Source organism: Nothoprocta perdicaria, unplaced genomic scaffold (genome assembly GCF_003342845.1).
Source record: "Nothoprocta perdicaria isolate Ctin4 unplaced genomic scaffold, notPer1 scaffold_71, whole genome shotgun sequence".
NCBI classification, from domain to species: Eukaryota; Metazoa; Chordata; class Aves; order Tinamiformes; family Tinamidae; genus Nothoprocta; species Nothoprocta perdicaria.
In genome coordinates this window covers 3,459,877-3,483,192 of record NW_020455988.1, presented here as the reverse complement: position 1 = coordinate 3,483,192, position 23,316 = coordinate 3,459,877, and the positions used below count along the sequence as shown (strand labels likewise).

At 47.9% G+C, this 23,316-nt stretch overlaps 2 protein-coding genes across 2 annotated transcripts; one reads left to right on the top strand and one right to left on the bottom strand.

The window, feature by feature from the left end:
- Nucleotides 1-36: 36 nt before the first annotated feature.
- Nucleotides 37-16,317, top strand: DAPP1 (dual adaptor of phosphotyrosine and 3-phosphoinositides 1). The gene is made up of 9 exons (XM_026050861.1): nt 37-98; nt 6,910-7,032; nt 9,281-9,414; nt 11,189-11,319; nt 13,211-13,258; nt 13,476-13,538; nt 14,994-15,079; nt 15,719-15,806; nt 16,267-16,317. Exons 1-9 carry the CDS (start codon nt 37-39, stop codon nt 16,315-16,317), a joined length of 786 nt encoding a protein of 261 aa, XP_025906646.1.
- Nucleotides 16,318-18,192: 1,875 nt separating this feature from the next.
- On the bottom strand, nt 18,193-21,526 carry LAMTOR3 (late endosomal/lysosomal adaptor, MAPK and MTOR activator 3). Its single transcript, XM_026050905.1, has 6 exons — nt 21,480-21,526; nt 21,325-21,359; nt 20,942-21,000; nt 20,467-20,600; nt 19,401-19,464; nt 18,193-18,853 (listed from the first exon to the last, which is right to left on the bottom strand). The coding sequence occupies exons 1-6, from the start codon at nt 21,486-21,488 to the stop codon at nt 18,780-18,782; spliced, it is 375 nt and encodes a 124-aa protein (XP_025906690.1). The 5' UTR covers nt 21,489-21,526; the 3' UTR covers nt 18,193-18,779.
- Between the last annotated feature and the right edge of the window lie 1,790 nt (nt 21,527-23,316).

Genomic DNA, 23,316 nt, shown 5'->3' with positions numbered 1-23,316 from the left:
GCCCGAGCGCCTCCCCGCCGCGCCGCGAGCACCAGCATGAGCCAGAGCCAGCGCGGGGATGCGCCGCCGCCGCTCGCCGAGCAGCTCCAGGCGCTCGGGTAAGACCCCGCTGCGCAATGGCGCAGCTCGGAGCCCCGGGCGGCACGGGAAGGGCACGGGGATCCCCCTCGCGAAATGGCGCCCTCCCCCCGCTGCAGTCACCCCCTCGCGAAATGGCGCCCCCTCGCGGTAGCCCCCGTCACGAAATGGCGCGCCCCCCCCCGCTGCAGTCACCCCATCACAAAATGGCGCCCCCTCACGGTCGCCCCCTTTACCCAATGGTGCTCCCTGCAGGGCAGCTCTGCAGGAGGCAGCAAAGAGGAGGAAAAATAAGCTGCCAACTGTACTACAAGGGACAAAATAGGTAGCATTGTTTGCAGAGATGCAGCCCCACGCTGCATTTGGGTTGGTGGTTTGAGGTGCTTGGATGCAGAGCACAGTGGCAGGTGACACACAGCAAATAGACTGGTATTTGTAAAATAACTAGGAGAGAAGAAAGAAACAGCTACTAGAAAGATTATCAACAGTAATAAGCATCATCCGTTGGCTCGCTCACCACCTAGCATCTTCTAAACACCGTTTAAATGCCGCCAAGGAAAGCACAGCTCGCACCACACTATCCCACACGGACCTGCACCACTGCCAGCCCAACACGGCTCCTCCAGGCCATGGACTACATGCCCCCGCTGAAGCACCCACGCTTGGAAAGTAAAAGCCAAGAAGCAAGAGGAAGGGCAAAAGTTGCAACAGCTTCCTCCTCCTCCTCCACCCTTGGCCATCCTTAAATGCAATGCACTCATGGTCTGGCTTTCTGCAGCCCCAAGGCGTTCCCACACAGAGCACTGCGGCCCATGAGGAGACACTGAGGCTGGAAAAGCAGCACCCAGCGACTGGACAGCTAAGTGGAGGTGCAGATCAGGCAGGAAAAATAAGAGCAGCAAGATGCAGAAAGCARAAGGGCTCTGGTGTTGTCTGCTAATTCAGAAGGAGGCGAGAGTGAAAATAAGGTTATCATAAGACAACTTGATCGTCTATTTCAAATTTACTTAGTGAAGGGCTGGAGAGACTTGCAGTTACCCCTGCAAGGTGTCATCTTCCCCCACTTGGGAGCACCTATTAGCTAAGAACCTGCTTTTGAAGCATCTAGCAATACTGAGTGAATTAAGTCACTTAATATTGTAACACAGAATGTCTGTTATGCATTTTTCCTTTTATGCTCGAAAAATTACTCTCATGCAAAAATAAAAAATCATCTTTGCTGCACAGGAATAGGTTGCATTTCAGCAGTTGAGGGAAATGTAATTGCAAATCACTAGCCTTGCATGTTGCAAAACCAGAATTGGTTCAGGCTGTACAGCCTGAATCAGGCTGCAACAGGGGTCTGTGCTCACAGATAGCTTTGCAGTTGGTGAGGAATTCATCCTCACCCTGCAGCATCCCAGCCTGACCTAGATCAAGCAAGGTGGCAAACCTGAGAATGAGAAGACTACAAAGATGCAAGACAATCTCCAGCTTTAAAATACTTCTTCCGTGTAAAGTGGAAACTTCACACTAGAGCAAGACAGAGCAACCTCTTGAGCTAAATCAAATAAATGTGAATAAGCACGCTGARCAAAGACTCCTGTGGAGCTGCTGATTGAAGCCCTTATTCCAGCTGCTATTAGGTCCACTTTTCTTGAATTTTGTCAAGAGGAAAGAATTGCCTCTGGCTTCAGATTGCATATTAACTATGCATGAAGTGACTTTTTTTTAAATCTAGCTATGTATTATCAGCTGTGAAAACTGGTGCTCAACAGACATAGACCATAACTTTAAATCATCAGCCACCACAAGGCTTCCACCCCTTTCCTCATAAACTGTCTCCAGTTCTGCGACAGTGACAATTTCTTCTTAATACCAGCACAGTGCCTACCACAAATGAGACCTGAATCAGAGTATGGCCTTGGACTTATATTAGTGTATGTTTTTTGTTGTTGTTACTTTAAACTTCTTATACGTCATTGCAATAATAAAGACCTACAGAGACAAAAGCCATTCACATGAGGAGCAACTTTGAAATTCACCTGCCTTTTGGAGGAAATTGAAGGAGGTTATTTTTAGACCTTCTGCTTTAAGTTGTAGAAAAAAAAAACAAAAAACCCAAGAAGAACAAGATCCAAAAGACAAAATAAGAAAACCACAAAGAAGTTGGAGAAGGTTTCAAGAAGTGTTAAATGGGAAGCACTTTTTTTTTGCTTCTGAGAGAAAGAAGATGGAGTACCGCAATGCCCTCATATTTTGCCAGTTCAGCTGCTAACCCAAACTGCAAGTGGACAGCAATGTAGAAGAGTTTGCAGTGTAAAATCTACCTGAATCCTTCCTAGGTTGAAGTGCCTTCGTTGCTTTGTTCCTACTTCATGCTTCAGTAATTACATGGGAAATGTTGAAGCTGAGAAGAATGCAGAAAAAAAGGCTTAAAGAGTGAAACCATCAAGAATGTCATTTTGCTGTGGGGTCCAAACACTAAAGAAGTATGCAAAAACCCAACCTTTGCTTACTCCTGCTGTACAAGTATCCCATCCATCACTGAAATTGAACAAGAAATAAGGATTTAACCATCTAACCATTTAACCACCATAGGGATTAACCATTTAACTTAGGGTTCAAGGACAACCATAGCCGCTGGAAAAATTTAAAAATGTCTATAATTGTTGTTAGATTGGACTGTTTCTCTCCAAAGCCTCAGTATTTATCAAGATATACTTTTTGACCACTTAGATCACACCAAAAGAAAGCCACATCTATCACTTTTCCCCCTTTAATCCTTTATGCTGAGGGAAAATAGTGGCTTGCGTGTATTGGGAGCTCTCAATTATTTGGGTGGTCAGATAATTGTTATATAATTATTTGAGTTTGAGTGGTCAGATATCACAGTCAGCATTCAGAGTAAAATGAACTCCACTGTAAAGATGTTTATAACTAGAACCAGTGTCCAATGAAGAGAAGGACCAAAATAAGTATAACATTGAATTAAAAAGATGCTAGAATTAACATTCCCCTAAAATGTATAGATAGGGAATTTGTTAAAGGAGACAGACCAAAAGAAACACCTGTGTTTAAAGAAAGAAGAAGCCAACTTAGAGTCTTCCTCAGCTCTTCCTAGAGTCAGCTCTTGGCTTCCAGCAGGATTTATTGCTACTTTTGCTGAAAGCATCAGCCCCTGCACTGTGGCACAAACTCCTCTGGCTGATGGTGTGTAGCGTGAGGGTGGAGAGCTCCCTTCCCTAACTCACACGTTCACTTGCTCCAGAGATGGGAATGCGGAATAGCCTCTCATCCAGGTAATTCCTTGGAGGCTGGTGTGGTAACATGGCTTTGGTGCCAGCATAATGCAGCTCTGGTGATGCTGCTTTGTTTTCGGTCTTTCAGAGGAGAAAAGAACCAGGGAGGAAGAAACAAGTTTTTGAAATTAGACCACGAGGCCTAAGTTGTGAGATAAAAAATATTATTTCTGTGCCCATGAATCGAAGTGACTAAGACAGGGTAAATTATCAGAAGAAATTGCCTTCATCTATGCTCCTAGCAGGGAAAAATAATATTTTCAAGGGCAAAATTGTGACAGTTGAGAACCAGGTAGTGAGTTTAAAGGAGAAATGGGTGAAAGCCAGAACAGAGTCAGTTGAGAAAAGGGGAAGAGAAAATGAAAGTGAGAAGCAGAAGCTGAACTAGTGAAAACCTGCTGAGAGATAAAGAACTTCAAGGCTGGATACACTGATGGCTCTTAGATTTCCATTTTAAAATAATATTTTTTCCTCTGTGAAATGGCACCTTTTTATTCCAGCAGCATACTTTGCAGGGGTGAATCATTTAGTCTTTTAGCGTTATAGATTGAAAGGGTGTCTAACAAATACCATTTTTGATCGCATGTCACCTATAACTCCTCTTAGCATTCATCTAAGCTTCTTGCCTTTCTTATTGATTTTCTAGAGCTCTGCGAGTTCATAAGTCCTGAGAAACATTGCAAAATCTTGTTTTACTGATGGGAAGTACAGAGAACCCTTTTGACTTCCTGATAATAGGGGAGGTTTCTAGAGTTTGTCAGTCTGGTCAGGAAGCTGCTAAAGTCCAGCCTACAGAAACCCATGAGGCTGTTGTGCAGAGTACTTTTGCAGAAAAGGCAAATAGAAAGCATCTGGCCCAGAGAGATAACCAATRCTTTGCTACTTGCTTCATCCAGCAGTGGCATAACTCCTCTCAGCTAAGTAGGAGCATGCTTCTTGATGCAGGTTTATAGTTTCCAGGTATAGGACAGTTCAGCTTGTGCTGCAGAAAAGAAAAAGCCAAGTCTACCAGTATTTACCACTGTGAAAAAAAGAATAAATATCTTCTCTGGAACAGCTTGGGAAAGCAGCCATCCTGAGGGCGCACGTGCCCCCAGGGCGGCTCTGGTGGGCGAGCGGGTGGACGGAGCCGCTCCGCGTGCCGGCCGCGGGCAGSAGCATCGCACCGACGCGCTGCTTCCTGAGGGCACGGGAGATGGATAACCCGGCCCGCTACGGGTAACCTCCTTCCTATTTCCCAGGGGGAACTCAGAAACTGCCTGACCTCCTACAACAGACAGTCAAGACACCTGTAATAAGCTGGGAAGATCCTCTGATGAGGGCACAAAAATTAAGCACAGTCCTTGCTGCTTTTGTGCAGCACCTCTCTTAGCTGGGCACACCTCGGAGCTGAGCATCACTCCAAACAGTAAAAACCAAAGGCAGTTAAAACATTTTGCTTTGAAAAACCCAGCAAGGGTTTCCATTGAGCATGGGCTGAGGTGATGATCCAGAAGTAACAGCACTCCCTGGGTTATCCACAGCTAGAGCAACACTCCTAGAAGAATTTACATCTTCAAAACACAGATTTGAAGCCCAAGACCAAGGGCACCTGTCAAAATTATGGATTTATCGATGCTCTGAGGCAGGGGAAAGCTTGGCTCCCTGTTTGCCCTCCTCATCTGCTGTTTCAGAGATGTCCATCAGGGGCCCCAGGCAAGTCGTGCCCGGTCTGACAGGTATCAGCACCTAAMAGAGACTATTTCTGGAATTCCTGAAGTGAATACCAGATCTATAGGCTGAGTCAAATAGAGGTGAATTTTGGAAGGGCTTTTATAAATAGCCCCGTACACAAGATAACGTGGTTCAAACTGAAAATGCCGGTAAGACAGAATGCAGTTTTCTCCCAAGAAAGTAAATAACTAGAATGTTCGCTCATGGTCTTAGTAAAAGCTTTAAAAGCTTCAAAAAGGCATATATTTGTAAAGCCTTTTGTTGCATTYTATTAGTTTTCTGTTTTAATTAGGTAGGGAGATAGAGCTACCAAATTTGCCACAGGTTTCTAAAATTGTACCTTGTTCAGTGTGATTGGAACARGTTCTCTGTGACCATTCGTGTGGTTCAAGCAGCAGCAATTGTCTTTTGGGAGGGGGAATTTTCCGATATATCTCTGATATTTCGCTAACAGGAGAAATATGGAAAAAATAACCACATATAATAGTTACTGTGGCATGAAGAGCCATACCACGGCACCATTTCTGCCTTTGGAAGCGAGCAGGGASACCTTAACATTTAAGGGATTTTTGCCTTAAATGACCGCATATTCAGGATAGAATGGTGCAACCTTTTCACCAGAGATTAAGATATGGGCCTTATGGCTATGTTGTTTTCCCCAAGCAGGGTGTTCTGTGGGGTGTTGTGTGTTTGTTTTTGGGGTGCTGCACCATGGTCAAGTTCCCTGGTCAGTGCCTTGGTGCCACCTTCCCACTCCCGGTCTGGGCAAGCACAGGTGCCAGCACCAGCCTCCTGGCACCAGGACAGACCCGACCTTTGGCTGCTCCCGACTTGGGCAGCTAATCCCAGAGCAGACTTTGGCTAACAGGTGCTTCAGAGGATGACCCTTTGATCTTTAAATATTCATTATTTTATTCCTTACAGCGCAGCCAGCCCACAGAGCACACCCTAGAGCCAAACCTGCAATATCCTGCCAGGATTAAGTTTCACAGGGATCTTGCCTTCCATAGGGTTTACAGTCTGAAGTCTTTCCCAGGACCATCCATCAATCTGCTGCCCTTTGGAACAGGCAGCCTCTAAAGCCAGGCTTTAAACCCAGGGGYGCAGGGTGGGCGGCTGCCTCCTTTAGGTGCCACTCGCAGCGAGCAGAGGAGGAGCAACGGGTGCCCTTGCACATCCCTGCAGCAYGAGGGATGCCACGATACCGCGCAACAGGGATGCACCAAAGGCTCCTTCTGCTCAGAGAGGCTCTGTTTCCCCTTGCCTTTGCACCTGAAGTTGTACACATAACTGTCAGCATGCGTAGGATTTGGGAGGGGATTTCTTAGCAGTGGTGTTTACTTGCCCCGAAAGGGGAAGTGCCCTGGAGCGTGCAGCTAGGTCAGGAAGTACAGAATTAGCAAACAGACCAGGGACCTGAACAGCACCCCTCCAAAACTGCCTGCACCTACATCGCCTTACGTTAAGGTAACGTCTCATTGCTCATGCAGCCTAACTTGGAGATATGCATRTATATATATWTWTTTTTTAAATTCAAACTGTCAGCTGCTTACAAGTTTGTAAGGAACACCGTCTTCAAGAGAGACCAGCGGAGGCTGCTGAGGGGCAGAGCCCTGCACCAGCTGAGTGAGCTGGGCAAAGAGCAGGAACCCACTGCTGTCGCAGCCCAGGTACGGAGCCCTGCGCCTGCCTTTCCGGGCCTGCCTTTCCAGCCCTGCCTGGCTTCACACCGCAGCAGCCCAAAGCCAACCACGTGGCTACCAACAAGCAGCAGTTCAGTTTTTACCCCTCTTACGAGCAGCAGTTCAGCTGTTTCCCCCTGTTTGTGCCTTCCCAGGTGGTACCACGACAGCCTCACCCGGCACGCGGCGGAAGCGCTGCTGCTCTCCAACGGGCAGGATGGGAGCTACCTCTTGAGGAAGAGCAATGAAAAGGAAGGCCTGTACTCCCTCTCTGTAAGGTAGGGACACATGCAGAGCACCTGGGTTTTATCTATCACCAGATGAGGGTTCTGAGRTCTTCACTTATTCCCATATTTGTTTGCAGCTCTCCTGCGTTGAGGTGACCTACAAGTTTCTTCTGATGGTGCAAACAGGAGCTATTTAAAATATATGTTTCTAATGGTGAAATCRTGCTGAATGATACATTGATAGAAAGAAAAAAGATTTTGGAAAAAAATAGAGCATTTCCAGTTCAGAGTATGAATTCATTTTCCTAGGGAGAAACAACATGATRTAGCTTGATGGTATAGGCTTGTTCTTGCATCTTTGAATATAAAAATCTTTGCCAGTCACAGGAGTTCAAGAAATAGACTGAGGGGAGTAGAAAAGGTGTATGAGAAAGAAAGCATAGTACTAAACATGTAGATAATAATTGATAACATGACCAGTTTCTGGACAGTGTGCTCCTATACAGCTCCCTGTACCCATTCCCAGGAACATCCATCTCTGTGAGATGAGGTATTTCCAGCAAGTCTCCCCCATACTGGGCTAACACTGTTTTAGCTAGGACTGCATGACCAATATGAGCAACATCCCAGAATAACAAGCATCATGCCCTTGAAAGCATCCCAGTTGCAGCGTTTGCATCAGCTGAGGATGCAGGCAACARGGCACACACAGCTCAGCCTGGGCCTCGCTACTGAGCACATTTAAGGACCCTTCAAAGAGGCTGCGACACGCACACATCTTGGACACCAAGGCAGTTGCTGCCCATCAGATGAATGGAAACTGAGTAGTACTTTAATTAAAAGAGACTTAACATATCTTACACACTTACCAAAGGCTAAAAAAGCAGTGCCTTTGACCTAACTTCACTGCAAACTGAGCATACGGATGATTAGTGACCAGAGCTCAGCTGGATCACAGGAACTCTTTGGGCTAAGGCCACTATAATAGATACATTGCACTAGTTCTTCACAGTGCTAGTAGGCAAGAACACAGCACATGCCCTTGAGCTGAGCGATTTTCCATGCACTCAGTACCAGGAGCCATTATCATTTGGAAGTGGAGCCATTTGGAAGCTGAGGAAAGTACTATTTGTGCCTGCCCTGTTCCACAGAGGTAGGAGACACAAATACAATTTACTTCACTGGCCTTTTATGGAGATCCTAGAGCAAGCACTCCCATACTTATAGACACTGTAGACATTATGGACACTATGGACAGCCATTTATACAACAGGTTTGAGGGGGTGCCTGTATGTGAGTGYGCTGACTGGGGTCTGGCTCTGCAATCCATCTATTAGGATAAAACTTAAATTGTTAAAATACTTTAGCTTTTATTCCCTATTAAAAGAAATTAAACAAAGCAGTCAAATTCACAAGTTTAAGTCTAGCCTTAAAATAACTAAAAGAGCCTCCTTCAGGCCAATTCTAGTACTTCAATCAACTCTCCACATGAAATCAAGAATCCCTTACTGAGTTACTGGAAGCACAGAGCRTATCCCAAACCAGAGCCCAGATCCTCATATTTTACTGAATTACATTAGTTTTGTGGCAGTGCTCTTTCAACTCTGTTGAAACACTGATTTCCACTTTAAAGTGTTCTATTTACTCATTTTATCTACACATTTTCAGCATATATACTGAACATATTTTTTCCCTGAGCCTGATTTTGCCTGGACTGTTTTGGCTGGTTACCAGTACCATGAACAGAAACGGCCTCCTCGCGAGCGAGGTGCCCCAGGTGCGTGGCTGGCTTTGGACCTCGGAGCAAGCAGCCGCCCCACAAGGGCAGGGGGGCCCCTCGCACACCCTAAACACAGGCAGCCTTCCCAAACAAGGGATGCGGCTGCCCTGAGGGGCAACGGGCTGTAGGTCACATCAGACACTGCCCGTGGCAAAGAGACCATTCGCRTGCGTGCAGAGCAGACCTCGAAACACCTTCTGCATGGGAAGTAAAAAGGCCTTAGGTGTCTAAAGTAAATAAATCTATACACATGTGGGAATCAGGGATAACGCCAGATTTGATTTTTAAAATGTGTTGCCTATTTGTGTGGGATGGCAATAACACTGATATTACTGCCAGGACAGAGAAACTCAACCTGCAACCTGTGGACTCCTTTGTATCTGTTCAACTGCAGGCCACCGTATGAAGCAGGCCCTGCAACTCCAGATCTCCTGCAATGAAAACTGCTACTCATGGACTGTAGGTACCCACATGTCTTGGGCATTTATGTCTTGACAGATTTTTCATTTTCTATTGTAGGGGAAAAGATTCTGTGAAACACTTCCACGTGGAACATACAGGAACCACATTCAAATTTGGATTTAATGAATTTTCTAACCTGAAGGAATTGGTCATGCATTTCGCAAATCAACCTTTAATTGGAAGCGAGACAGGTAAGCAGAGCCCCACGTGCACAGTTTTTTTTTGCTGTAATGCATCACAAGCTCCTTTTACTCCCATCTTTATTGGCTACCTTTATTGCTGATAAGCTCCTCTTCAGACATTCTGAAGTCTATCTTTTGTACCAAAAAGCTCTTTTCTCCCCCAAGTCACACATGACACTCCCAAGCCTAACCTTGTAAAGGTTTCAGATGACATACAGAAATATTCAGGCACACATTCATCGCCTCTGTTACAGACATTAGTAATTAAGGGCTTGGTGTTATGTGATCTCTGCAGACAGGATCAATGGTGCTGAGTGATGGGCTCACTTGCCAGCCCAAAGCTCCCTAATCAGATTCTGCTGGCTTTGTGACACCTCTTAAATGTAAGTTGGAAATGCTAAAAAACATGAAGAGTTGCAATAAAGAAGCCGAAAATAGCAACTATTTTCCCCTTTCCTCCACCGGAGCTACCTTTCCGCCAGGAGAGCCCACGAGGGCCTCCCTGGGCACACCGGCCTCAGCCCTGCAGCGCGGGCTGTGCAGGGCAGGGCTTGCAGCACCAGTTACTCTGTGCAGGGCAGGGCTTGCAGCACCAGTTACTCTGTGCAGGGCAGGGCTTGCAGCACCAGTTACTCTGTGCAGGGCAGGGCTTGCAGCAAGTTGGGCTCCAACCCTCACCCACTACGGCTTCATTTCTGCTTCGCTCTGCACATTCACATTCATTTTTGCTACGTCCAAGTTGACACTTCCTCCTGAACTACAGATAATTCAAGAGGAAATTAAGGCTAATGTCATCTGTGAGAGTTTCTCAAAGACTGACAGAGGCTAAGCAATACACATCTCGATATTAACAATTTCCAAAGTGACAAGATTAAAATTTTACTCTTACCCATTTGTTGTTTTATTTACCAACTTTTAGTTGCATTTGGAAACCATTTAGGAACTTAGAATCACAAGACAGACAGAAAAGCCAAAGTTACTCTAACTTGATTAAAATTTCCAAGAAGGTGGCTACACACTAGCTTTTGTTCTTCCTTAGAAACACAAGCATGCAGGGCAGCTGGATCAGCTTTTACTAGATCTTAAATAGTTATAGAATAACTATATGAAAGCATCTTTTGTGGAAGAAAAGAGGTGGAGGACTGACTAGAAAAACAAACCTTCTAAAATATTCTTCTAATCCCTATATAAGAGTGTCTATGATGCACACAGGATAGTACTCTGAGCCTGTGCAACAGGCTAGGAGCAGCTTCCATAGGTCAATGGAAGCTGATAAGAGGAAGTCTGAGAACCTCCATCAAGTGGTAAACCACTTTTCATCTTTCTCCCCTTCCCAGACTAGGGAAAATTAAGTTGATTCAGACTTGGGGCCTATTCTCAGTTGATTATCTCATGTTTGCCTACACTCCTGTGTCTGTGACCACATTTCAGTTGCTTGCTTCATATATCATTTTTCCACTTCCCTTTATAGCCCTTCCCTTTATAGCCCTGCCTACTACAAAACTTACTATATTTCACTTCCAAATAATGAAGATATTTGTAGGTTTCCAGTCCGGTTCTTGGCAAACCAAACATCCCTGCTCTTTAAGGGCTGGTGACACCAGCACAAAATAGAAATACAGCSATGTTTTGTACCGTTTAACAGCAGTAAGATGGGATGTTGCAGCAGTTACTRGTTTCAGGAGGTTGTTCGCTACTGTAGGTAGTCTAAAAATGCAGCTCTTCGATAAGAGCCCCCAGTAATTGGGACCCTATAACTCACTATTGCTCCTTTCCTTTCCAGGAACCCTGATCGTACTGAAGCACCCCTATCCCCGCAGGGTGGAGGAACCCTCCATTTACGAGTCCGTGCGAGTCCACACGGCCATGCAGACGGGAAAGACGGAAGAGGATCTCATCCCAAACGCRCCCTCCGTATGTTGGGTTGCGGCACAAGGGCTTTCTTCCGGCCCCAGTTTAACACAAAGGCTGAAATCAGCTGTGGAAAACACCAGTAATTCTGGCTGTTATGGGCTGTTAAACATGGGAAGGCTTAGTCAATAAAAGCAGAACAGGAAGTTTTATTAGATACAGTCCCACGACAAATAGGGCCCTTCATGCTCTTTGTCTCCAAGGCCTTCAGTGCAGTCAGCGGGAAAACATTCCCAGACCTGACCCACATACCTGGCCCATCCAAACACAGCTCCTCTGTATTTGCTCCCCTTGCTTGAGGCTTTTAAGTGATTTCTCTGCAATTCCTCCCTCACCACACACCCACAAGACAAGCGTGAGAGAAGGGTCCCTCCCAGTCCTTTCAGACCGGAGTGGGGCTGTATCCAGTAACACCCGGGTGGGCTGCACAGGAAGCTCCTGTGGGGCAAACCTTTTACAGCCAGTGGGAAGTTTCTTCTCTCCAGAGGTGAGGGGAGGAATACTGCAAGTAACAGAACTGGGAAACTATCACAAGATTTACTCGCATTTTGTCTCACTTGGTGAATAGGAGGATTAGTTGACAGCAAACAGCTAGTGATACTAGACAAATTTGCCATTTCTTATGTTATGGACAGTTGGCAATGTCCAGCCTCACAGGAAAGAGGGAAAGAGCAGCTCCAACTTTTTAACATCATTAGAAAGTGGCCCTTTGAAATGAAGGGGAAAAAAAATAAAGTATTCCTAGGACAGGAAGGGACCCCAACCCGAAGCATGATTCAAGGAGGTTATTACAGATCTTGATTATATATTTTTTAAATGACATTTTCAGATCAAAGCTTCTTCAAAAAGACATACACACACCACCCTTCACAATCTGCTTGCCTTAAAGCGCCAAAACACTTGCTGAATTCTGCCACAGACTCGTGTCCAGCAAYACGATAGAGAAGAGCCTCCCTACTTGCACCCCTAATAATTATGAGCACAGTAAAAAAAGCTGTGTCACGTTAGAAGCTCTGCCTTTCTGGTATGAGAAACAAGAGAACATCTTCATATCCACTTGGGCCACCTGCTCTGACATCTGTGACTCACTTGGACAGTAATTAGAGACTTTAAATCCCTAGTGTCTCATATCCAAGCAAGACAGGTGTTTTGTCTAGGACAGGAGTGCCCAGAACAGAGAGAAAGGTGACTTGTTTTTTTGAGAAAAAGAGTTAAATTAATAAGGATTAACATAAAGTGGTTAAAACATAGAAGAGTTTTAWTATCTGTCAGTCATTCACAGCTGGGCTGTTCCAACTTGATTTCCAAGGAAATATGACCCTTTGACACACAACCAACAAGCCCAGTTTTTTTTTTTTCCAAAGCAAATAGCAATTCACYAGACAATAATCTGTTTAAAAGGGGAACAGTCTCACAACTAGATCCCTACATAGAGTTTCAGGAAGCATCTGAATTGAAAGCCAGTTGTTCAATAAGCATGTCTGAATTTCGACCTTATCCCCGTTAACYTAGATAGAAGGAAGCACCCAAATAAACAACACTTCTTGGTTCTTCCCAAGGTCTTGTATTTCAAGGAGACGGCTGTGTCCAACTCAAGCAGCCATCAGACCCTGGCTGCTTCTGGTTTACTGTGTGTGATTGACAAGGTACAAGCCAGGAGCTGGCCCAGAGGGGCAGGGGCTCTCACAGCTCCCAGCTTTCCCCCCACAGCAGGAATGTGGCTGTGCAAAGGGAGCAGCACGTGCAGGAGCAGRGATGGAGCAAGCAGTGATAGTTCAGCGTCAATAGGCTGCTGCCCCACAGGGATAAAGGCAACATCTAACCCCCTCCCTTTCCTTGAAATACAAGCACAGCCCCACATCTAACCCCCTTCCCTGTCCTTCTTACTTCACAGCTTGGTACAAAAGAAGGATATTTGGTCAAACAAGGCAGAATAGTCAAGGTAAGAAAAGCTCTGTTCTTGACCTCCACCCTGCAGTCGCGCACACCACCAGAGAGGAGCCGGAGCCGAGACAGCTCTGCCTGCATCGCTCTATAGGGCACATAGTTACGGGTGCTCGGGGGGCAGCAAAGCCAACCTACAACCAGGGCTCTTCTCCCTACGTCGTGTTACACTGCAGCTCTCACAGGAGGATTTCCCTCCCGTCCCCATCTTTCAGAACTGGAAGACACGGTGGTTTACGCTGCACAGGAACGAACTCAAGTATTTCAAAGACCAGACAGTAAGTAGCAAACACCAGTTCTACTCTAAGTCTCTGCAGAGGAAAGGTGCAGCTCCCTCACACCTCTGCTTCCTACACGCATGTCACCACTGCAGCTAACTAAGAGCCAGCCAGCCTGTTGGGGCATTTACTCAACATGCCTTTTGGGGCASTTCTGCAAATGTGGCATGTATGTTTTCCCTCCCTTGGTTTAATCCTTTGATTCCCAAAAAGCTGCACAGTTTGTGGTGACCCTCATTTAGAGGGCTCTTCCCTCCTAGCCTTTTGCCATAGATTAACCTGTTACAGCTAGGAAAAAAACATTTTGTCCTTGCAATTCCTATTCCATTTTTTAATCTTAAACTGAGTAAAACCAGGACATATCTCCAGGGCACCTCTACCCCCATTTAAGATATCCTCCAAAAAACACAGCCAAACCCTTTACCTGAGCTTCACATACCTCTGCCAAGCCCCACAGCAAACGTGTAAGAGCTTTTAACACACCAGGATACAATTCCCCTCAAGCATTACCATTTATAACAGCTCTTGATTTATGGGCCTACCATCAGTTTTCATTGCAGTTTGAGCCAACCTGCCTTAGGTTTCAAGGATAACATTTCAGGGGGCAGAGCACTAAGCAGTTGAGCAGCATTTGTGACTTACCCAGCAAGAAGGAACCCTYGTCAGAAGGAGGCCTCCATCCTCCCCTGCCCTTCCCTGGGGCGGCAGGGCCTCCTGGTGGGCCTCCTGGTGCTCCCCTTGCTGCTGCTGCTGCTGCTGAGCTGTGGGACGTGGCTCACACACCAGARGCTGCTCCAGCAAGGAGGAGGCTGCTCCTCCCCCTCAGCTGCCTCTTATAAAGCACTAAACCAGGTGAGGTGGAGAGAAGCAACGAGGCCAGGGTGCTCACACCTGAGCGGGATCAAGCTCTTCGCAGGATCAGGTGCTAGTGACGCGCAGTCCCCACGCACAACCCACGCCCTTGGATGTGCACGTTGTTCAGCCGGTCACAACCGCCGCTCCCGCTGTAGCGGCTGCTGTCCCAGCTCTCCTTTGGGGGATCTCCCTTTCCAGCTTCAGCCCTTTKAAAGCGCTTTGGGAATTACTTCCATCTCCGGTGGATGGTTAGGGCAARCCCCTGTACAAACATTCCCTAGGAAAGTGCTATGGAAGGGATGTCAAAGCAGTTATCATGCTGGTCATGCTATAATGCATCAAACCTGTATGGCTGCGAGCTCTGAGTCTCCTGTGCTAGGGACATACTCTGTTGTTTGTCTGCATCTAAACTGACTCTCCTATTCCTGTCCTGAGCTCTTCTTGCAGGAGCCCTGCTATGAGCTTTGCTAGTTTATGTTTACAGGGCTGTAGTTCACACCTATGTCTGAAAAAAATGGTGTGTGGAGGTCTGTGTGTACTGAGGATGAGCTTAAGTGGTTTTACCTTCTGTTTCCATTTTAACACCCATTTATTTTCAAGGCCACAGAACCAATTCGGGCACTGGACCTAACTGAATGCTCAGCTGTGCAGTTCGACTACTCCCAGGAAAGAGTCAATTGCTTCTGGTAAATTGCTACACATTTTTCTGCCTTTTGGGAAAGGTCAGAACAGCTCAGGAGATTTGAAATGTGGTTGCTTCTCAAAGCAACTTTGATGGCCACAATCCTGGTCTCCCTCTCATGTGTSAGCCTGTTCTTGTCGCCCTGTGTCCAGCTCGGCTTGGCTGGAATCACCACTGTCACGAAGGGCCTTTCTTGGTTAATAGGAAGGGAATAGGAGTATTTTATTCTCTGTAGTTCTCTGTAATCCTATATATAAGGATATATATAACTAATATAAAGTTATATAACTAATATATAACATATTTATATAATATATACTTATATAACTTATATAAATTATAGTTTATAATATATAACCTAATATATAACTAATATGTATAAGTTTATGGAACTGCTGCCCAAGCCTGTGTTCAAACCTTGCCGTGGGTCACACAGCCACCACTTCCGTGCCCAGACGTGGCTGTTTCTCCTGTCCCCGGTCTGTTCGGCCTGTCCCCGGTCCGTAAAGGCCTGTAAGTGACACTTGGCCTGTACAAGCACACAGCCCCTCTGTGTCAGCCTTAATGAACATAGTGCTGTTTTAGGAGGAGCTACCAACTCTTTTAGCAATTTAAGAAACAGTTGCAACTGTTTTACCTGCAGCTTAGTGTTCCCGCTAAGGACATACTACCTGTGTGCAAAGACTGGAATAGAAGCAGATGAGTGGATCAAAATCCTGCGCTGGAAACTGGTAAGGTGCTGCTAAATGGCCGCACACTTCAGGCAGCCCGTGGTGCCCTTGGCACTGCTGGAAGGAAAGAAAACAATTATTAAGTGCCACAGTTCCTGGGATCTGCAAGGAGGGGAGCAATTGTTCTGCCCTGCTGGCCAGCTACACTGGGATGTGTAGTTCTGATAATGTATAGGCCTGCAAACCTGCTCTAGCATTTTTGGGGTGTAACACATCCTGGTTATGAAGGAGGAATTGCTTGTACCTGTAGGGATGTTGTCTCACAAAGAATATGAACAGTACAGAGCATCACAGACAGCACGTGTTAAATTGTGGAGAAAGCAACAAGCAGACAGCGTAAAGCTTTGAAAAAGCTACTTGCTGTAGTCRGTGTTGACACCGACTAAGCACCACGCAGGCATGTGCTGTCCTCCTCGAGGCGGCCCTGCCCAGGCAGTGACGCGCTGTGTTTCTGTCCTAGTCCCAAATACGGAAGCAGCTGGAGCAGCGCGACGCCCCCCTCACRCCGTAGCTGCGCCTCCCATTCCCGCGCGCCGCGTCCGTCTCTGCCAGGGGAARGCAGCCGGACACGAGGACAGTTTCCAGAGGCTCCAGGAGGATCCTGTGCCTGCGCGGGGCCCTGCGGACACAGGCAGCGCCCACCCGGCCCAGCGCGCCCAGACTGCCGTGCGGAGGCCGTGGCAAAAAACCCCCCGCGCTGGTCTGGTAACGCAGGGGTTGCATTTGTGAAACGTGCTCAGCTCCCACGCAGGGGTACTCACTGCTTAAAGGGGCTGTGGAAATAGAGAGACCACCCTGGAGGATGTGTTGCGAGCTCCATCGCAACTAACCTTCAGCAGCACGTGCTGATTTTTAATTCTTTTCTGGAAACTTTGAAAATGTCTTCTGGAGTACCTGCTCAGGGCACAAGTTAAAAGCAGAATGTCAGAGCTGATGCTTTCCCATAGCTGTGAGTGTAAATAATGCCTGTGTTGCAAGCCAAAGATTAAACTTATTTCAAGGCCCTTTTCAAAGTGATAGACAAATAGCACTTCGTTCTTGTCAGACATTTCCATGTGGTTTAGCTTCACACTGAGACTCCTGGGGGCATTTGTGGAACTGGCCCCGTGCTGGCAGCAGCGGGCAGCGCCAGGAGAGCGATCCGTGGGCAGGGGCAGAGGAAGGAGGCGGCTGCCACAGGAGCCCCGGGTGGGCGACACTGCGGCTCTGCACATCTCTGCTTGCAGCAACCACCGGCCCTCCTAGCAGCACCCAGCGGGATCCCGAAAAATCCTCCCTTAAAAACAGGGGGGATTTTGTGCGTGTCCCTCCCTCCCTGTAGAGAATATGGTAGATGAAACAAGAGAACTTGATGTTCCAGAATTAAGCGCTGCTTGCTTTATATTAAACAAATRAGCAGCATTAATAGAAGAGCACAATCTTTTCTAAAAATAACTTAGGAGTTTACAGAAATACAGTTTCTAAATAACCTGATGTATTTTTGAAGACTGAATAGTTTCTGTGCTCACTGGAGTTTTGCAAGCGGAAGGCCAGTCCTTTGGGGCTGGAAAGGTGTCACATTTTAGAAGCAAAACGTGGCACACGAGACATTTTCAAGATGAAGCAGGGTAAAAGACCAACGTGCAGGTGGCCTTGGCCAGTGCTATGCTCAGGTAGCAAGTCCGCTCTCAGTAACTGCCTGTACTGGGAGAAGGGTTAAGAGAAGGAAAAAACAGATTAAGGAAAAAGGAATCCACATTTGGACCTAGGAATAACATTTTACTTTAACTTAGAAAAGCCAAATATTTGTAAAAAATTTTCATAGAGAATTTTCAGAATAAAACATCATTATAAAACTTGCAGAAKGCTGCTGTATCTCTGTACCATAATTTAATTAAAATGCTTTGATTTTCCATGAGGTAGAGGCAGCACAAGGGGAGAGAGAGATCCGATAMTCTGCTGGCGCATCCCTGTTCTGGGAGGAGAGCTCGGAAAGGAGGCCAGCAGCGCAGCCCTCCTTCTCATAGGCAGCACAGGTCAGTGGCCCCGGCAGTATCCCGAACCAGGGCTTGCGGATCCATCCACAAGATCCCGCCGAGCTGCTTAGTTTTCCTCCTGTGAACTCCCAGGTTTTGCGCAAGCAGCTGAYGCCCCTTCTCCACACGGAAACTCCAGCGCGTTACAGGATGTCACAGCACAGCAACTAGGCTCTCGTTTAAAAATATTGTATTTTATTTAGATTTATTTACTTAGGAAAACCAAGGGTAAATGAGCCGAGAGTGTCACCAGTAACGAACCCACACGAAGAGCATGAAACATAGGAGTGTCACACCCTTATTACACACAAACCCATCCAGGGGAGGGGCGGRCCCGTCTCTCTGGGCACTAGGAAAACCCGTGAAGCAAAAGCTTTTGCAAGAACAGCTCTTGTGTGGAAGCAGGATGCAGCTGACACCCGGATTAACAGAACTTCTTCTCCAAAGCATCACCAATCCGCAAAATAGGGGGGATTTATTGATTGTACAGATACGTCACCGCTAGGAAACTTGCTTTCATAACGCTCTTTTCCAACCACATCTTTGACAACATTTTGTAGCCAATTAAATCTGTTTTCCATCAGGAAGTGGTAGCTACTCAGAGGATACGTCCTGCCGTAGGGCTAGTTCCCTGTGCAGCGAGGGAGCTGCAGGCTGCTCCCTGGAGCCCGCAGTATCCTGCTCATCCCGTGCTCAGCTGGCCGAGCTAAGCTCCATGGGAGCTATTGTACTTTGGTGGGCTCTCCACTACTGCACAATACAGGAAACGTGGCCTAAAGTAACATCCATCTACAACGCACTAGTAAATCATTTCAGATTCAGTACTATGTACAACTTATTCTTACTTAGTACACAAGGGGGAGGTGGCATTTCTTCCGAGGCGCGTTACTCAACCGAGGATTATTGACTCTTCCATCTCCTTCTCTGTGAGCTGCCGGACGCGGGCTGTGCTGTCGGGTTAGGAAACTTCAACTACCTGCCTCAGCTCTTCAAAGAGGGGCGTGAGCTCCTTCTCCAAGCTGACAATCAGCCCTGGAAAAGACAACACAGAAGATGCCGTGAGAGGATGGAGCGGGAGACCCCCTCTCCGGCCCTGCGCTGCCTTCGTGACTGCTGGCGGCCACGACCGCCCTGGGGGCACGTGCCCCGTAAGTGCAGCMGCATCACAAGAGCGGGGAGTGCAATTACACAGGCCTGGCAACAGTTTAGGAACTGTTAGATTTTCTTTCTTTCTTCTTTTTTTTTTTTTTTTTAATATATTTTATGTGGCCCTAATGGAAAACAACTGGTTAATCCTGTACACCCACTGCCAGGGCAGTGAATTCTCTCACAGAAGCAAGGATGAAGTCAGAGACAGGCAACAGAAACTCAAACTGACAGCAGCCTTTTCAGAAAGTCACCAAGAACCTTCAGGAATTTCTACCTCCTTCCAGCCCCCCACAACACTTTTTTCTAACAAAACTGATAGCAGAAGCAGAGTTAAGATACCTTCAAGTAAATGCAGGTAATCCATCTTCAACTATTCACACATCTGGGKCTTAACATGCCATAACATTTAAAACACATCACGAGGACCTACCGGTATTGGCGTTGCTGCTAGCAATGAAACTCACTACCAAAGGCAAGCGGTTGAACTGCACGACCTGCGAGGAAGAGGAGCAAGAGTCAGGGAGCAGCCTCCGATGTCAGAGCTTGGAGAGGCAAACTCGCTTCCTGCGGCAAGCGGCCTCCGCAAGGCAGAAGGCAAGCAGGAGCAAGAACCCTACAGCTGGCTTTTAAGCTATATATTGCTCAACATTTATCGATAAAAGCACCACGAGAGCTCACAGCACAGGAAGCTGTTCATGGAAAGCCTGGTGTTTCCTTCCTGCTCATCTTCTGCAGTTACCTGCTTGSAATCAGCCCAGCTGGGAAGCTGCACAGGACAGTGCGGACATCGCGCTCGCTATAGATGGGGAGAGGGCAGACAGGTCTATTGCTTTAATGTAAGTGTATGTTATACACTACTCAGTGTACAGSAGTACTTCTTTCCTCAGCTGGGCGGCTCAGATTGTGAGCACAGCAATATATTACTTGTGTCAAGAGAATCAACGCAGGATATTCCTGTGTGTAAAATCATTAATCCAACCAGTTACTCTGCACACAGACCTGCCCAGTGCAGCTTAAGTGGCTGCCAGTTTACTGTGGTCATATTAAAAGGTTTTAAGACTACTGGGACTTCAAAGTGAGCAAAACCTTATTGGATGGCAGGTTTCAGGACACAAAYAGATATTTCCCAGTTTGTGATCCACTGCATGTGCTATTTCAAAACGTTCTTTTCTTGAAGTCGTATTTGCTGCAGGAATAACTGAGGTAAGCTGGATGTGTGTTAGATGGCTCTGATCATAAACACACAAGTATTTGCTTATAAAAGAACGCATTACCCCCCATAAGAAGTCCTGCAGGCTGTTTTGACAGCACATGCAGCAAGCTGCTGGTTACTGCCTGCTCCAGAGAAAGAAAACCCGCCACTTCCAACAAGCAAATCTTCTCAGGTTCACGAAGCAGGAGAGAAGCCCGACCAATATTGYGAACGTCGGCCTGCTGGCGGCCCGGGCAGCCCCCTCCCTTGCTCGGGCAGGGGCTGCTCGGCTCCCTGGCCTCACCTGGTACGTGTTGTAGTAGCAGATGATGCTTTTGTTCTTTGAAAGCCCCAGTTTACTGCCCTGATCTGTGGCAAGGGCAAAGGTGGACAGAAAGCCGGGTCTCAGCGCGTGCTCCGGAGCATTATCATTGGCCACTGGCGGGGTGGAGGGGGGAAAAAAAAAAAAAGACATTTTTGTTTTTACGCGGGATCTATGACTGCATCGCAAATCCTCACAGAGCTTAGTGCTGCCCCAGTGCACATGTGGTTTATGGGACATGTTATTTGTTCCCAAAACTTCTCCAACAACTGAGCGCTACGGGACAATCTTCAGAAGCAGCACACGGATTAATGGTCGGTACACATYATGCTATTAAACTTGGGGTAAAAATCTAATGCAAATCTTTAAATTTTGATATTCACAGACACCTGCCATCTTCCCCAGGAAAGCTTCCCATACCCCGCTGTTCACCCAGGCGCTCCTGGCTCACGTTTACCTTTGATAACCGGCACACCGTCCCTGTCCGACACGACGATAGCGTGAAGACCTTCAACGCTGCGGGGCAAACAAACACCGTCTGAATGGGCAGTAATCTGTGGCAAAGGCTTTTTATTTTATTTTTATTGATCCTGCACAAGAGAGGGAGAGGACCACGGGACCAAACGCCTCGAGAGGCTCTGCCCGTCACGGGACGCTACTTGGGAGGGACTTGGGAAACCCGTTCTGCTCAATAACCACAGTSTGTCGACAGGGGTTAAACGAGGAATGTAACAAATGGGGAACACAATAAGCGAGGGATATCATAAACAGGGAACACAGCAAGCGAGGTTTATTATAATAAACAGGGGACGCGGTACCCGAGCGCCCGCGCCGCGTTACCTCGGCAGCTTCTTGTAGAGGAACCGCTTCAGGTCCTGCGGGGAGACAGCGGCGTGAGGGCAGCGCGCGGGGAAACCGCCCCCGCCCCCGCCCGGGCCGTTAACGGCCGCCCGCGCGCCCAACGGCCGCCCCGCCGGGCCGCGGCCCGCACTTACGTCGGCCATGGCTCGCGGGCGCTCCCGGCGCCGCCGCCACCTCCGCGGCCCTGGGGGACAACGGACAAACGGTCGCCGAGAAGGGGGCGGGGAGGGGAGGGGGGAGCGCGGCACTCACCGCGCCGCCGCCGCCGCCGCCGCCGGCACTTCCCCTTTAAGCCGCCGTCACGTGACGGCGCGGCCGCCGCTCCCCCGGAAGCGCTTCCTGGCCGAGGCAACGCCACATTCGTCCCGCGGGTTGGCGCTACCGCGCACGCGCGGGGACGGCGGCTACGGCGCGGCGGAAGGGCCAAGCGCCGCGGGGTGGGGGGGGGCTGAGATTGCGCCTGGAGCAGCCGTGGCCAGGAGGCCCCGCAACGGGGCGGGGCACGGGGACCGCGCCCGCAACGGCCGTAACCGCCGTCGCTGCGAGCACCGGGGCCTGCGGGGGCTCTGCCCCAGGCCCCTGTGCGGGAAGGGGCGAACAGCGGCGCCGGCCGCAGCCTCGCCTGCCGCGGGACCGCTGCACGGAGCCGCCCCGCCGCCATCCCTGCGGCGCCACCGGGCGCCCGGCCCGGCGCGGGAGAGGGAGGAGGACGGGGACTCGGGATGAGCGCGTTTCCCGAGCGAACCGCCTTCCGAACGCCTGGCTTGGCCCATCYGCTTTAATCCTTTCAGAGCATTCATTACAGCAGGGTATTTAAACGGTCCGTAATTTACACTTGCCTCTGGTGACTGTCTAAAGGCACCTGTTACATTTCAGTACTATCTACTTTCACATTGCTTGGAAACTTCAAAAATAATGGAAACTTTAAAAAAAAAAAAAAAAAAAAAACTAATTCAAACTTAACCTTGTTTTCCCAAACCAGGGGGAGGCAAATGTTCCCGCAGATGCGAACACTGCACTTGCTCGTGACTCAGGATGCTCCATAAATAGAAGGGATATCGATGTTTTATCTGAGCAGATGCAAATCACCTCTCTTTCCTCATTATGGTGTGTCAGGGTGGCACACTAAGATTCCCACTGTTGGAAAGATTTCCCTACTTGCTGTTCTAGAGGAGAAAACAAGAACCCCTGTTTGCCCTATGTTTTCTTCTAGGTAAGACACACAGAGGTCATGACTACATCAAGTTAATTTGAAGCAGCTGGAAAAGAGGAAGTTTTTTTCCAGTCAGGCTGCTCAAAAGCAGATTTGTTTTTCCCCTTTCTTTCCACTATCTTAACTGTATGTGTGCTTAGCCTTTTGAAGAAAGCTCGCCTGAAAAGGCTGAACCACTTCACCCTGTTCCATTAGCATCTTCATAAAAAAATCCACCCTCAACTTTCCAGCAGATTCCTTGAGCAAAACCTGAGAAGACGATGACATTTCTGAAGGAAAAAAATTTGGACTCAAGAAAAAAGTAGCAACCGGAGCGATTACAAGAGACGGTCCAACCCCCAGACCAAACAACCGCAAGTAACAGCGCCTGTCTCCCTGTCAGCGCCCCGGCCACCTCTGTGGACACCCAGCCCAGGCACGACACGATTCCCGTCTGCGCAGGGGCTGGCAGGGATGTCACCAGCGCCGTGCTGCTCAGCAGCGGCTCATTTACCACCTCCTCACATGAAGAAGGGACCGCAGGACAGGAATCCCAACAGATTATTTCGCACATCTTTGCTAGGGCTGTCTCTTCGTGTCCCCAAAGTTGACACGCTGGTGTCGATACTGGATGCTATGCATACGGTTTCCTCCATTAACTAAGGGATCGCCTGCAAGCTCAGACTCAGCTGGGAATCAGAAGGCCCGAGTACTTGCTAAKGCCTCTGAAATACACGTAGCTTTCTTCACACAGAACACACAGGAGTATCGATATGTAC